A 16,835-nucleotide genomic window follows, 5' to 3' on the forward strand; every position below is an offset into this window, starting at 1 on the left:
CTCCGTGTTTCCCAAAGGGCGAGGGGATGGGGTCCCCGTCTCGCTTTTCCTCGGCGCGGGCGTTCCGTCGTTCCCTCCCAGCAAGGGTTAATGCAAAACTGGCTGGTCTTTGCAGCTGGCGTAGCTTGGATCTGATCAATATTTTCTATCAGCGTGCAGGCAGTGCAGAGGCAGGGGGCGGAGGTGGGGGGGAGCTGAGCTGAGCCCACTCAGGGAAGATGTGGAGAGGGAAGGAGGAAGACGGGAGAGTGAAGGGAGCTTGTCACGTTTCACGGCCGCAAGGCAGATACGCCATACAGATTAGGGCTTCTTCAAAAAATGAAATTAAATGAAAAGCCTCGCCGCTTCGTGCCAAAAGACATATTATTATTATTATTATTATTATTATTATTATTAATTAAATCTAATTTCATTTCTTCCCTCCTCACTCTCTGGTACCTCTGATCTGGGACTGTCCCATCTCTGCTGTTTTTTTTTTTTTGTTTATAATTGATCTGATTTGAAATATTTGCATGCTGACTGTAAGGTGTAGGAGAGGGTCTTGTGGGACAGCATACGATTCGGCTATAATACGGAGGTGTAAACTTGTGACTGGGTCGTAGCCAATGCTCTTCAGAGCTCTGCTGAAATTCGTCCACGTTAACTTAGTTTCGTAAATTTCGGTGGGTCTGCTCTAAACAGAACTTAATTTGATATCTGTTATCAGCGTTTTGTAATCCACCTTTTCCTAATTTCCTCCATCTACCTCTGCCCTGGGACCTGCCACAGCTGCAATCTGATTTGCATTGGTCCCATTTAAAATGTTTTTTGGACACTTTTATAAGGAGGTGGGCGAGGCAGCGAGGCGGATCCCAATTGCGTTGTACACTTAACATATAATAAAATGTGTAGAAAGCAGGAAAAAGTAAACCACAACACCCCCCCAAAAAAACACCAGTGCAAGACCATCAGGCAGACAAGCAAAGCTGTAAATGAATTAAGACTATTTTTAAAAAAAAGTTAATTGTATGGTGTTTTTTGCTCCCATTGCTAGTGAGTTTTTTTTTTTATTTGGTTCATTATTTGGAGCACAATTAAAAAATAAAAGACCCAAAGCAGCGTTTAAAAAATAAATAAATGAGGGGAGAAATGTAACATGGTATATAAAAAAAATAGACATAATTAAGGACGACAGCAAAGGAAGATAAGGAGGTGCTATATACCAGGTCAGATCCTTGGTCCATCTAACTCAGTATTGTCAACACTGGCAGGCAGCACAAAGTGGCTGCTAGACTGATCAACGGCCCTCCCTTGAAAAGCAAAGCAAGTTTCTAGTCCTCAAGTGCTGCCTCAAACAGGAACATAGAAAGCTAGTTGCTTTATGCCGCGTTAGACCCCTGGTCAATCTAGCTCAGTACTGTTTATATATACGATATACGATATACAGTATCTTTATTGTCATTGTCCCATGCAGAACAATGAAATTGAAAAACTACATAAAACATTCAAAAACCCCTAAAAACTCTGAAACCCCATTTTAAAATACACTATACTATAGAGAACCCTTATGCTGCATTTAAAACCAAAATTGCCTTTGGATAGAAACTGTTTCTCAGGCGGCTAGTCCTGGCCTTTATAACCCTGTATCTTCTTCCAGAAGGCAGAAGCTGAAAGAGATCATTTCCGGGGTGCGTACTATCCTGCACTATCTCTGCCTCTTTCTTATGGCACCTGACAGCATAGATTTGATCTAAGGTGGGAGGAGTGCACCCAGTTATTCTCTCCGCAGTCTTTACAACCCTGGACAGCATTGTAGATCGGCTCTCTGGGATTTCAGGCTGCTCCTGACACCAAGGAGCAGGTTTTCATCAATGTTTGGATACAACTGGACGCCATTTTGAATCAAGATGGCAGACAGAACCTTTCCAAGTTGCCCTGATTCTTACCACCGACTGCAAAACTGCCCTGGTTTGGTTGGTTTCTTGGGATTCCCAAGCAATGCCAGGCACTTTCCCTTAGTAAAGACATACAGGATACAATTGGATATTGAAAAACAGATTAACGGTGTGCTAAACGCTGTACAAAAATCTAACTTCCGGCCTTTGGGCGAGCCACCAAGTGAAATGGTTTTGCTTTCCTTGAGCGGCCCTTTTAGATGTAAACATTGACACTGGGATAAAGTTGGGACAGAAATCTGTGCTATCCGAATCACACATTTCCTACCCACCCAAAAGCCCTCCTGCCGAAGCCACCGCCCTCAAGCCATCCTGAAAAGTTCCCCTGCAGATTGTTAATTAAAATAAAAGACTCATTTAGAAATAAGAAAACCTGCACGGTTTTAATACAGGGCCGTAAAATCTTAGCCCATTAAATGTTAATGGAGACCCTTTGCCAGGTTGCTTAATAATGTCTTAGCTTTGCAAAATTACATCTTGTTTTAATATTATGATGGACCTGGGTGGCTGCTAGCACTGCCGTCTCATTCCCTTCCCTATCCCCTTTTCCTTTTCGTGTGTGCATCACCTCCATTTTATGTCCATTTCTGGCAGCTGTCAAAAGACGCCACGGGGGGAATGCAGGCAAGGGATTGCCAACTGATCAGGAGAATAAGGATCTGGACGCTCTTGTGCTTTTCACAGAATTTGGCAGGGCAAAACTTTTCACGGCAGAGAGATAAGTTGGCAGTGCTTGGTTGACAAGGGGCAAGGAGGCGGCTTGCCCCCCCCCCAGCAATTTATATATATTTTTTACATAGTTGCATTGCTGGAGAGCATGTTGTTGTTGAGTCGTTTAGTCGTGTCCGCCTCTTCGTGACCCCATGGACCAGAGCACGCCAGGCCCCCCTGTCTTCCACTGCCTCCCGCAGTTTGGTCAAACTCATGCTGGTCTCTTCGAGAACACTGTCCCACCATCTCGTCCTCTGTCGTCCCCTTCTCCTTGTGCCCTCCATCTTTCCCAACATCAGGGTCTTTTCCAGGGAGTCTTCTCTTCTCATGAGGTGGCCAAAGTCTTGGAGCCTCAGCTTCAGGACCTGTCCTTCCAGTGAGCACTCAGGGCTGATTTCCTTCAGAATGGAGAGGTTGGATCTTCTTGCAGTCCATGGGACTCTCAAGAGTCTCCTCCAACACCAGAATTCAAAAGCATAAATTCTTTGGCAATCAGCCTTCTTTATGGTCCAGCTCTCACTTCCATACATCACTACTGGGAAAGCTGGAGAGCATAGCCTGCCACAATCTGGAATTTGTTAGTGTATGGGCTTTATGGATGTTAACAGACCCACTAACTCTCCAAGGGGCCGGTAAATAATTGGCAATCCTATTTGCATAAAGCTACAGGTTAAAGGAGGGTCTCATTCCATGGAATCAAGCGCAACAAGGGACAGTGTTTTCTTACAAGAAGAATGCCATACTGTTCTTCAGCATTGGGACCCCACCCCCGATGTCATTGGACTACAACTCCCATCATCCATGGCCAACGTGATGAGTTTTGTAGTCCAACGTCTGGGGACCCAGACACTGTCAGACACTTTATACCACCAACGGCGGTAATGGGGATGAGAGGAGATGCTTAGCCTTCACAAGCTCAAGGGATGGAGTTTAAACCTCTCCTCCATATACCCACCAGCATCTACCATTAGGGGGCGCCACTGCTTTTTGCCCCTCAATGTCCTCAAATTCCTCCTTTCATCCTCCAAGCTTCCCAGGTTGGCCCCCTTCTTAACTAAGGTAAGAATGGTGGAGAAATACAATTCAGGTCACAGTGAAAAGCAGATCTGCCTCATTCTCGCTTGGCGAAACATGTGCTGGGCCCGGGGGTAACCCGAGCAACGCGGTCCAGGTCCGGTCCCGAACCCAAGGGTTCTGCAAGGAGTCAGTCCAACAGGGCCAATCAGGACACAAGGCAAGGTCAGGTACAGGATCACAGACAGGTACTGGCAAACAGCAACGTTGCTCCCGCAACCTGGGGCGGGGTCCGACAGCCTTTTATCTCTGTCGGGGTAACGGCGGGTCATGATCCCCTGGCGACTCACCTCCCTGTCTCACCTGAAGGCGAGCACTCCTCCTGCAAGTACTCAGGTCCCTCCTTCTCTCAGACCTCAGTCTCTGCAGCTCGGGAGACGTCGGTGGGTTACTAGACCCAGAGGCCACCTCAGCCTCTCCTGACCCAACCTGTAGTGGAGCAGCTGTAAGTGATGGCCCAGCTGGAGGCAACGAGGTCATCCCCGCATCTGGAGCCAGGGCAGGCTCAGGCCCCTGACTCGGCCCAGCTGGTGCTTGTTGCAGGGGAGCCTGTGCAGACTGGGGCTCTTCAGGATTAGGCCCCAGACTAGGTTCAGCTGCCGCCTGAGGCAAAGGATCCAGTGCGGACTGAGACTCTTCTGGCTCCGAGTCCGAGTCCCAGGGCATCGCACAACGATACCAAAAATCCAAACACAGCTATCCTTCAAAATTATCTCCCAATGATATGGTGCCCTCCTCCAGCTAAGTGATAGGTTCAGGAATGCACATTCTAGGGTATGTGTGCCCCCCCAAATAATAATAATAATAATAATAATAATTTATTATTTGTACCCCGCCCATCTGGCTGGGTTTCCCCAGCCACTCTGGGCGGCTTCCAACAAAGATGAAAAATACACTAAAATGTCACGTATTAAAAACTTCCCTGAACAGGGCTGCCTGTAATAACAAATAATGCTATTTTAAAATACACTAACCCTACAGCCTATATCCACTTCCAAAGCTATTCAAAGATTCAAAAAGATATTAGGGAAAATGACATCCACAAATGCATTGTGTTAGACAAAATTGCTTGCGCAGGTATGTCAATAATAATAATAATAATAATAAATTTTATTTATACCCCGCCCTCCCCAGCCAAGACCGGGCTCAGGGCGGCTAACACCAGGTATTAAAAACAATGGATTAAAATACAACTTAAAAACAAGATTAAAACACAACATTAAAATGCAGCCTCATTTCAGTAGAAACTCAAATCATAAACTTTTTGGGGATGAAAATAAACATCAGGCAAAATTGCATACAAATATGTGTCTAGCAAGAGAAATTCGCACTGATGGAATGAATTTTCATGAGGACTTAACTTGTTTCCTCCTTCGCAAACTCATATGGAAATGTGGCGATCTGCACTTGAGTTGAGAAACTGAAATTGAAAAATCCGCGCCTCCTACCAGTGCCTTCAAAAGAGGCTTCGGTGATGGCTTTAAAAGAGGGTGGGACCAGTTCATGGAGGGAGGAAGAGCTTTTAGCCAAGATGGCTCTGCCCTGTCTCCACAGTCGGAGGCAGAAATGGTTCTGAATACCAGAACCGTAGGAGAAGAGAGAGCTCTTGCACTCGGATCCTGTTGCTGGTTTCCCTTTGGGGCAACTGGGTGTCCAGCGTGACAACAGGAGGCTGAACTAAACAGCATCCACCCCCTTGGGTCTGCTCCAGCATCCAGGCTTTTCTGACATTCTCATGGAACCTCCAGGTCCAGAGGGAGTCTACCCAGATTTCTAGGTTCTTTCCCCCCACAAAGATTTTTTATTCATTTTATAACACAACAACACAAACAGAAAAAACAAACAATACAAACAAATTCTTGTCTTATTCTTATTTTTTCTAAACATTGTTAGGTGGGCTTCTCCAAGTCCCCGCTATCTGATTTTCATTTTACCTCATCTTTAGCAGTTTACATATATCATAATTTTTAACCATTTTTTAAATCACGCTTACTTTAACCATAAAAATCTTCACATTTTATCACTTACAAATAATGCTATTTTAAAATACACTAACCCTACAGCCTGTATCCACTTCCAAAGCTATTCAAAGATTTAAATATTAACATATTTTATTAGATATTCTTCCAATCTTCTTCCACCGTCTCTTCTCTCTGGTCTCGGAGTCTCCCGGTTCCATCTAGTCCGTCATCTTAATCTGCCATTCTTCGATAGTTGGTAAATCTTGTTTCTTCCAATTCTTCGCTAGTAATATTCTTGCAGCTGTTGTGGCATACAGAAAAAATGGAACATCCTTTTTGGGGATTTCACCTCTAGATTTCTAGGTTCTTTGGGACATTTATGGTCACTGTGAGAACAAGATTTTGGGCTGGATGGAGAGCTCTCTTTATGTTCTTCAGCAATTGCATTGTTGTCAGAAGGTCGGCGGTTCGAATCCCGGCAATGGGGTGAGCTCCCGTTGCTCAGTCCCTGCTCCTGCCAACCTAGCAGTTCGAAAGCACCTCAAAGTGCAAGTAGATAAATAGGTACCGCTCCGGCGGGAAGGTAAATGGTGTTTCTGTGCGCTGCTTTGGTTCGCCAGAAGTGGCTTAGTCCTGCTGGCCACATGACCCGGAAGCTGTACGCCGGCTCCCTTGGCCAATAAAGTGAGATGAGCGCTGCAACCCCAGAGTCGGCCACAACTGGACCTAACAGTCAGGGGTCTCTTTACCTTTACCTTTACCTGTTAAGGGTACCCCGCCAAAACGTCGCCTGCCAGGTGGACATGTGAGAAAGTGAAACAGTTTTGGGAACAGATTTATAATGAATTGAAAAAGACATTTAAATACACTTTCCCCAAAAAAGCCAGAAGCTTTCTTGCTAGGCTTGATAGGAGAGGAAATAGAAAAAGCAGATCAAAGGTTATTTATTAGCCAAAAAATGGAAAGTACCAGAATTACCAACAATAGAAGAGTGGCAGACGAAGGTGGTTGATTATGCGGAACTAGCAAAACTGACCTGTAGGATCCGAAATCAGGAGGAAGCAAAATTCCAAAAAGATTGGAGTAAATTTATGGAGTACATAAATAAGAACTGTAGAAATCTGAAGACTCTGGCAGGACTGAAATAAATCTTACGATGTAGATAGGATTGGATACAATAAGAAACTGTGGAAAAGTAACTGACCTAAGAAAACCTGTTGAAGGGAGGGAAGGAAGTCAGTGCTCAGCAGAGTGTGGGGAAAGAATGTGGGTAAATGACGGTTGAATTTTACTGTATTTTGTTTGTTTGTATTAAACGAAACACCAATAAAAAGCATTAAAAAAAACACACACCTCAGGCAGCAAAAAACAAAATGTCACCTGCCATATTGGCAGAGATTCGCCGTCTGCGAAGATCACCTCACTTTGCACTCAGAATGTTGTTTAGTTGTTTAGTTGCTTAGTCGTGTCCACCTCTTTGTGACCCCCTGGACCAGAGCACGCCAGGCCCTCCTGTCTTCCACTGCCTCCCGCAGTTTGGTCAAACTCATGCTGGTAGCTTCGAGAACACTGTCCCACCATCTCGTCCTGTCGTCCCCTTCTCCTTGTGCCCTCCATCTTTCCCAACATCAGGGTCTTTTCCAGGGAGTCTTCTCTTCTCATGAGGTGGCCAAAGTATTGGAGCCTCAGCTTCAGGATCTGTCCTTCCAGTGAGCACTCAGGGCTGATTTCCTTCAGAATGGAGAGGTTTGATCTTCTTGCAGTCCATGGGACTCTCCAGAGTCTCCTCCAGCACCAGAATTCCAAAGCATCAATTCTTCGGCGATCAGCCTTCTTGATGGTCCAGCTCAGAATAAACCACCCCAATTGCATAAATGTGTGCACCCTTTGGGTGATTTCTTTGGGGGTGGGGGGCGGGAGAGGAGAGGAAGTTTCCCCACCACGCTCGACCGTTCCGGAAGCTTCTGGCACAGAAGAAACCCAGGAAGTCCTACATTACTGGGAGGCAGACTCAGGACAGAAACCCAGCAAGGTTTTCTTAGAGGGGGAAAGCTATACGGAAGGGAGCCGAGAGTTTTTTTTGAGCGAGGGATGGAGACGGAAGACGTCAGTCACCAGAACTATTGATTTGGCATTAAATTCCCTCCTTTCTTCCCTCCTCCTCCAATCCATGCAATTAAACAGAGGCATTAAAAACAAGGGAGGCACGTTCTTTTGAGGTCATCATCCCCGTTAAAAGCAAAACTTTAAAAGCGTTGGCCCCTTTGGAAAGGCTGGTTTAAAGAGGGACGCAGTAATAAGGTGCCGTACACAGAACCAAATCCGTCTAGCTCAGTTTTTAAGGGAACAGCCTGAAAAGGCATCTGTAGGCAGGATTTGGGTACGCTTCTGTTTGAAACTCCCGAGTGCCACAGCCAGGCCATGTAAGCAATACAAAGCTAAATGGCTCAAAGGTCTGACTCAGTATAAGACAGCTTCCGATATCACTATTTCTCAGCATTTTCCTCAGAACCATGAGGACTAGAGACTAGGTTTATTTTTAAGGGGACAGCTCTAGCTCAGGAACAGAGAGCCTGCTTTGCATGCAGAAGAGTTTAATCCCTGAAAAGGGATGTCCAGGAAGGGGGTTTGGGGAGACTCCCTGTCTACAACGCTGCCGATCAGTGCAGACAGTATTCAGCCAGATCAGGGAGGTCCAACTTTTCATACCAATGGCATAATCCAATAGTTTGATCTGCCAGTCCACTCTGGTAGGGACCTTGTCGTCTTTCCAACTCTGGGCAAGCAAAATCCTTGCAGCTGTTGTGGCATACATAAACAGTCTTTTCTGTTCCTTCGGTATCTCTGCACCTACAATTCCTAACAAAAAGGCTTGTTTTAAACTCCCCCCCCCCATTCATTATATATTTCCCAGAATTCCTTTATTCCTTTACAATTCCACCACATGTGGTAAAGGTAAAGGTAAAGGGACTCCTGACTGTTAGGTCCAGTCGTGGCTGACTCTGGGGTTGCAGCACTCATCTCGCTTTATTGGCCCAGGGAGCCGGCGTACAGCTTCCGGGTCATGTGGCCAGCAGGACTAAGCCGCTTCTGGCGAACCAGAGCAGCGCACGGAAATGCCGTTTACCTTCCCGCTGGAGCGGTACCTATTTATCTACTTGCACTTTGACGTGCTTCCGAACTGCTGGGTTGGCAGGAGCAGGGACCGAGCAACGGGAGCTCATTATATATTCCCCAGAATTCCTTTATTTCTTTACAATTCCACCACAAGTGGTAAAAGGTGCCACCCAAATCTTTTAAGTGCTTAGGGCCTCTGAAGGTCTTGATCCAGCCCTGCGTGAGGCTCTGGCAGGCTCCCCGAGCCCCTCCACCTCCTTCCCAAAACTGGGAAAGCACTAACCGGGCTTTGGGAAGGAGTTGGGAGGACTCTTGGACCCTGCCAGAGCCATCGCACCATCTTCCCAAAGCCCAGCACCTCACTTACCTGGTTTGGGGGAAGGGCTGCAGGGGTGGGAGAGGCCAAAAAAGGCCTCAGGGGCCACATTGAGTGAGAGGACCCAATGACCTGGCCCTACGGTGCGTCATGAACGCCTTCTCATTTTCTCTTTTCTTCTCCGTTTTGCTGCCCCCCACCAGCCTGCAAAAGGAAAGAGCAAGATCAAGGCAAAGCCGACCGAAACCACGTCCCTAAGCGCCACCGCCTGGTCTTCACGGACATCCAGCGCCGCACGCTCCACGCCATCTTTCACGAGAACCAGCGCCCTTCCAAAGACCTTCAGATCACCATCGCCCAGCAGCTGGGCCTGGAGCTGTCCACCGTCAGCAATTTCTTCATGAACGCCCGGAGGCGCAGCCTGGACAAGTGGATGGAGGAGGGCCGTTCCCCATCCTCGGGGGGCCACGCCACCAACCCCTCCTCGGCCGTCACCTGCACCAAAGCGTAACGGGCCTCCCTTTGGCACCTTCCGGCGTCCCCCAACCCCGACCCTCCGTTACACCAAAGATGGCAGGATGGTGTTTGGCCAGGAGACAAAATGGCGGAAGGGCGCTTGGCCAATGCGCTAAGTGGGAGGGGAAAAACCAGGATGGGGGCGGTGTGGGGGGTTGTAATACGACTTTACGGTTTCATTCCTCTCTGGATCTGACCTCGCGGCAGAAACTAGCCGGATCCTAAACGAGAGCAAACCTTTTTGCGACCTAAAAGGAGGGTTATGGCGAAAACCCGGACGGCGGAAAGCGAGGAAGGTGTCTCCCGGGCAAAGGACGGCGTCTACGGTCAAGGCTATTCCAAAGACTTTCTGCGTATGTTTCCCCCGCTGAGACCTTGTTCTGTGTTGTTCCTGTTGAGGAGGCAGTGCCATCTGGTGGCGAGAGGGGAAAAAGAAGTGTGTTTGGCTGTGGGGGTATGGGGGAGAAACTAGGTTATTTTCCATCTTTCTCTTTCAGCGGGAAAGCGGCAACGCTTAAAAAGATTGGAGCATCCTTGGTTGCCACCAAGCAAGCCAGGAAACTAATCTAATATGATGCAAATCTGGAGGAGGAGTAGAAATAACACGTACCAAATCCCAGGCTAACCAAGAGGAGTTGGATTGAAAGCCTCCCTCTCAATGCAAGGGGAGAGAACCAATGTTTTCGGTCGAGGGCCACATTGCCTCTGGGGTGATCTCTCGGGGGCCGCATGCTTGCGGTGGGCGGGGCTGCTGCCAGGAGTGGGCGGAGCCAGCACCCAAGATGGGCAGGGCACTTTAAGGCACAGAAAATGAGGTGCCCTCCCTCCCAGTTTTGTCAGGCTGGTGATAAAGGCCATCCATTGACCAGGGAAAACCTAGGGTTGCCATATATAATAATAATAAATAATAATTTATTATTTATACCCCGCCCATCTGGCTGGGTTTCCCCAGCCACTCAGGGCAGCTTCCAACAAAACACTAAAATACAGTAACCTATTAAACATTAAAAGCTTCCCAAAACAGGGCTGCCTTCAGATGTCTTCTAAAAGTTTGGTAGATATTTTTCTCTTTGGCATCTGGTGGGAGGGCGTTCCACAGGGCGGGTGCCACCACCGAGAAGGCCCTCTGCCTGGTTCCCTGTAACCTCAGTTCTCACAGGGAGGGAACCACCAGAAGGCCCTCGGAGCGGGACCTCAGTGTCCAGAATTTCCTGGACATAGCCAGAAACAATGTCCGGATGGAAATCGCTGTAATGTACTCTATTTTGAGATTTTGCAAATCTCAAAAAAGCAAAAACCCTCAACAACTTTTGTGTCCGGGTTTCCACTTTTTGAAATAGGTCAACCCTACCCTGCCCACACCTGTGTGTGCCTTTGAAGAGCAGCTCAATCTGCCAGCAAAATACGTCAAGGTGTGGAAATTAGCATAGCTGCTACTAATGTGGGCAAACTGGGGCAGGAGGGAGTGGTAAAAATGGAGAGCCTTACCAATGATCCACTTTGATACAGGCGCCACTGAAGCTTTTCTGATTCAAAGTGAATTATGCTCAGAGTCGAGAGTGGATTTCACGCTCTTTATTCAGCTCATAGTGGTGAGGAGGAATGAAAGTTCCCCCAAAGTATCTGCTTTATATACATTATTTAAACAATGGGCCGCACGTGATTGGCTAATTCCGGAATTATCCTGTAGGCCAATCAGGTTGTGGATTCACTTCCATCTGCAGCTGGATTGGGTGGCTCCTGAAGACCAATCAGACTGCTGCATTGTTCTAGGACCAATCAGACTGCTGCATTTTGGATCCTATTGTTCTAGGACCAATCAGACTGCTGCATTCTGAATCCTATTGTTCTAGGACCAATCAGACTGCTGCATTTTGGATCCTATTCAACTCAGTACATAACACAAAGCATCTTCAAAGTGCTCGTTCCCAGATGGCGTGTTGAGAGAGAACAGCCTTGGAGGCGTCTGATGCCCACCTGTAGCATCCCTGGGCGAGTCAGGGGTCTGGCTTTTGCCTCTTTGGACCAGCAGGGGGCAAGCCAATACCTGCAGTTTGTAACTTACACAGAAAGGGTGTCCTCCCTTCTTCAGGTGATTTCGAAAGTAAACTTGTGGGCCGGCAAGCTGAGGACTTCTTCTTCCTGCATTGCAACTTCCTGCATTCCGGCGTATAAGATGACTTTTTAACCCCGGGAAATCCTCTAGAAAGTTGGGGGTTGGCTTATACGCCGGGTATGGGTTCTCTGGGCAGCAGCAGTGGGCGGCAGGCTCCACTCCGCGCTGGGAGGAAGCCGCCTAGCGAAGCCGGTTTAGCATCGCTGGACAGCTTCCTCCCGGCGCGGACCCCACCGCCCACTGCTGCTGCCCAGCGAAGCTGCTGTGTATAAGACTGGGCGTGTAAGTCGACCCCCCAAATTGGCAGCTGCCAATTTGGAGGGTCGTCTTATACGCCCGGTCGCCTAATACGCCGGAATCTACGGTGGTTGAAATGGATTATTTGTGTTTGTAGCACCAGACCCACCTCCCGCCGCAAACCAGAACGTCTGGTTCTTCTCTGTTTTGACTTGGGCCTTGTTTACAACCTCTGGGAGCTTCCGTCGCTGGTCAGGTGGCCAGACCTCCAGGGCTGACCTGAAGTTTCCAGGTGTGCCTGCCCCACTGCAGGAGAAGGAACTTTTGTTCCATTATTTTACGCACAACAAGAGCTGTTCTCTCTCACAACACGCCTCGGCACAGTTTGAGAGCGATTTCCCCAAGTTCTTCCAGAAGCTGACACCCAAGACCCACCTGCCTTTATCTTAAGGCAGGGTGGGAAACCTCAGGCCCTCCAGGCCTCTCTATGCGGCCCTCAAAGGCCTCTCCAGGCTACCCCTGCTCCCTAGAGAGGACTGGGAGAGGGTGTGCAGAAACTAGCCAGCTGTACAAAGCCATTTACATCTGTTGTTCCACCCACTTTTGCTTCTGGACACAATTGGCAAGCGTCCCCCGAAAGGTCGACAAGAGTAGAATGTGGCCCCTCAGGTGGAAAAAGCCCTCCCATCTGTCTTAAAGATTCCTCAAATAATGTCGGGGATGCATTTGCAACCCTTCTCGTGGGCCACACCAAATGAAACTTATTTTAGCTTTGGAAGCCCTCCTAGGTGAACTTGCCACAACCAGCTTTTGCTTTTCTCTGATTGGCTGCTGACATGACAACATATCCCCAGGTGGGTGGGTGCAAGGATAGCTCCTCCCCTTCCTGCCAGAACATCGCGCCACTGGTCACTGCCTCCTCCTCCCTGTTTCCCTTTTGGGTGTTCCCACTGTCCGAAATTTGACAAAATTTGCTGGCGGGGGGCGGGGGGAACGAAAAGAAACTTCTACCTCACTTTGTCTCTTGCACCGAAAACGATACCAAAGATGATTTTTGTTTGTTTGTTTCGTTTTGCAAAGGAAGTCTTTTGTGCGTCCGCGTGGGTGAGCATGTGTTTTGAGGATGCGTGGGTAAGGTGGGCGCGAGTGTCGTGACATAGATATATTTCTATCTATTTTTTGCATGGCTTCTCAAAAAAGAAAAAAACGTTACTCTGTTTCGTGTCAGAAACTCTCAGCTTGCGCCGGGCAGAGAGGGAGACGGCTTTTCCTGCTGCGAGGGAACGACCACATCCCCGAATTTGCCACGACACAACCCAAACCCCCTTTCCCCGCTACCACGATCCGTGCAGGTGCTGTCGAGAAGAAATAAATGCACTTTAGTATTTATGCCACAGGGTTAGGAGCTGGAAGGGCCTTCTGAACAGATGCTGAGCCACAAAGTTTTTATTTAAAAAAAAATAAAGCAAGCCACAGCGAGGTTTTGTCCACCCGTCCCTGTTCCAAAATTTAGCAGCTCTGTGACTTAGGAAGAAACAGAAGAAACAGAGCGCAGCCCAGGTCATCCCATCGAAAGATGTTTATGCAATCTGCACACTTTCCACTTTGTGTCAGTTTGGGGGTTTTATTGTGTGTGTAAAAACTTACTGGTTTTCCAGGTCCTATCATGGGGCAGAGGCCTCAGTTGGCAATTGCAGGGGGTAAGGATGGAGGGGGAAGCAGCAGCAAGGCAACGGGGGACAGAGTTGTGTGTGTCCTCAGGTGTGATAGAGGAGGCCTCAGCCCAGGTGGCCCTTTTGACCCATCAGCTCAGGCACCAAAAAGGAAAAGTCTTGGGCTGGTCCTGCCTCCAGCTCCCAAGCCGGCTGCTCTGACAAAATCTACCAATTCAAGCAAGGCCAGTCACACCACATGTTGAAAGCGCTATGGCGGCACTTGAAACAGCCGCTGCTGCGCCCAGAGGATCCTGGGAGCTGTAGTTTTAAGCATACTGATAGTTGCTAGGGAAACCTCCCCCCCCTTTCACCTCAGAGAGCTACAATTCCCTGAGTTCCCTGTGAAGAGGGATTGATCATTCAACCACCCTGAGAATTGCAGCTCCGGGATTTCTCCTAACAGCTCTCCCGCACTCTTAAACTACAGTTCCCAAGATTCTTTGGGGGAAGCCATGACACTTTAAAACAGTATCGAAGGTGCTTTAAATGCATGCGAATGTAGCCTTTGCTAACAAAGCACTCCAGTGGATACACAAACACCATATTGGTTTTAGGTTGTGGGTGAGCCAGTGGAATTTGGCGTGCAGACCTGCACTGACAGGTGACTGCAATAAAAACTACCTTTACAATTGGCAGATAAGGGAGCGGATAGAGGCAGGAGGAGATTTTCTTTGACGTCTCACCGATGATGCAAAGCTGCCCCCCTCCCCTCCTACCACACACCAGAATTACCTTCAAAACACAAAGCACACTGGGTGGCAAGGTGCATTCTGGAGACAGTGCAATACCTGTGGCATTTTGGAAAACTTACAACTGCGCTTTGTGCACGACACCTGGAGTGCTCGAGACGGGTGTGACGCTGGCCTAGTCAGAGAAACCAAACATTGCCACATCAAGGCAAGAGGTTGGGCGGCCATCCAGCAGGGATTCTTTAGCTGTGATTCCTGCACTTCAGGGGGTTGGGCTAGATGACCCTCAGGAGCCCTTCCCAACTCCACAATTCCGATTCCTGCAATTCTTAAGAGACACAGCTCTGAGAGTCAGACTTTGAAATGGCAAAAGGACACTTTCTTGAAACCAGTTTTTTTTCCCATCGTTTGACTGCTCCACTAGTTAATTCTCCTCTACATCAAAGTTTCCTATAGCCTGACCCTGGTTCTGAGCTCTGGGACCTCAGAAGGTGCCTTCTGGCTTTTGATGTTTAAAAGCTGCCTGCTTCCAAAACAGCTGCAAACCAGGAGACCTTAATTATATATATTTTAAAAATCCAGACCCTGCACAATAATGTCTTCATTTTAAAGAAGAAGAAAAGAGCCCCGACTTGGCAAAAAAAAGAGAAAAAATGAAGTTTTGTTTAAAAAATGGCAACCCTGCAAATCATTTTGCCATCTTTTCCAAATTTGGCAATTGCTCCTGTGCCTTCAATAACAGGCAGACAAAGCACCAGAGCAGCTTTTCCAGACAAGGAGAAATTTCACCTGCCTCGATTTCGGAGTTCCAGGCTTTCTTTCAGAAAGGTACAGAGAAGTTAGAAGTTTGTCTGAAGGAAGGAAAAAGATGGCAACCTAACAAACGCCGATACATTTCCCACAAGCCCTTTCTTCTTTTCCCCTCCCCTCCCCGCTCCCTGGCCGGTGTAAGCTGAGTGACGTGGTCATGTTTTTAATCAAAGCAGTGCATTACTATATATTAATAAATTGAATGTTTCTTCTTTGTTTGTCGACCGAGCTAACTTAAAAAGAGAGAAAACCAAAGTCGCTTTTTTGGCCTGTAAACGAGAAAATGAAAAGGAAAAAAAAAGGAAGAAGCTGTACATTTTATACCAAAGGTTTTTCTTTTCTTTTCCTTCTTCTTGGATACCTCATCCTGTACCTGTTTGTGGTGAAATGTTAATTCACAAAAAGTAAACATCCTGAATTGAAATACAATGCAGTGCTTTACATTTAATGGGCAGAGGGGGAAAGTGTGTGTGTGTGTGTGTGTGTGTGTGTGTGTGTGTTTCCTCGACAGAAGCATCTGCATTTAAAAAAATGCATCCTTATAAAATCTCAAAAAGAAAATTCCTTTAGAAAGGCAGTCAAACTGCTAGGTGGAATTTCCAACAGCAAATCTCCACCAACAAACTCACCTAATTTGCAATCCCCTAGCCTGAGCGGAGATGAAGTCCTACTGTATCTGAGGGTGACACAAATTCTCGAGTCCCACTGAAAGACTCAAAGCACAGCCATTTATTATATATATTTATGGCCTGTCATTCACCATGCTGCCCCATGATACACTACAATTGCATCCTGTCTCACCTTCCATTGTTTCAAAGGAGCAGAGAGGTGAAAACCTCAACCCAACGTCAAAAAGTACAAGAAGCGATGGGGCCAGAGGGAAGGGCATTCCACAATCTGGGGAGCCACCACCGTAAAGACCCTCTCACGCCCTGCCACCCCACGAACTTCACAAAACAGTGGAGGCCCTGCTGGTGACTCAACACCTGGGCAGGTGTCAGAGGAAGCATCTGTAACTGAACTCAGAAGCATACAGGAAACCTGTGCTGGTCCTCAAGAACTGGTATAATACATGCCCAGCAAGCAATGTCATTGCACAGAGCAAGGGTAGCCAATGAGGTGCCTCCAGGTGATGCTAAACTACAACTCCCATCATCCCAGGGTACTGGCCATGCTAGCTGGGGCTGATGGGAATTGGAGTCCAAACCATCCAGGTGTCACCTCACTGGCTAATCTTGGCATGGAGTGTCCACTACACCTATCACAATATACCCAACCAAAATAGCAGCCTAGGCTTGGAACATTAATGGGTTATTTTGGCAACTCAACTAAAGCTTGGAGCAGCCTTCTTCACGTGATGGTTGGCCCTCTCTCTACACCAGCAGGGTGTGGGTAAGCACAGCTCCGTAGCAGAGCACATGCTTGGATTGCAGAAGGCTCCTAGGCATGGCCTAATAAAAAGGATCTGTTAGCTAGACCAGGAAATAGCTCCTCTGTTCAAGAGCCACATCCCAGGCCATGGAAGATAGAACAATGGTTGGATTGGATTCTCTCTTCAGGCAGCTACTTTTGGTTCATCCTAAGGAGAGCCTGTAGGATGAGGCCCGTGGCCCACCTAGGCCAGCATCCTGTTCTCACA

At 47.7% G+C, this 16,835-nt stretch overlaps 1 protein-coding gene across 1 annotated transcript in view; it reads left to right on the plus strand.

Moving 5' to 3' along the window:
• LOC308465802 (hepatocyte nuclear factor 6-like) overlaps window positions 1–9,800 on the plus strand; it is a 29,366-nt gene extending 19,566 nt beyond the window's left edge. Inside the window, exon 3 of the mRNA XM_080986070.1 lies at window positions 9,317–9,800. Coding sequence (XP_080842196.1) covers window positions 9,317–9,624 — 308 coding nt within the window. The 3' untranslated portion in view covers window positions 9,625–9,800. The remainder of the gene's footprint in view (window positions 1–9,316) is intronic.
• Window positions 9,801–16,835: the final 7,035 nt, after the last annotated feature.

The sequence above is a fragment of the Podarcis pityusensis genome (assembly GCF_964106645.2).
Source record: "Podarcis pityusensis genome assembly, chromosome: 16".
In the NCBI taxonomy this organism is placed as follows: Eukaryota; Metazoa; Chordata; class Lepidosauria; order Squamata; family Lacertidae; genus Podarcis; species Podarcis pityusensis.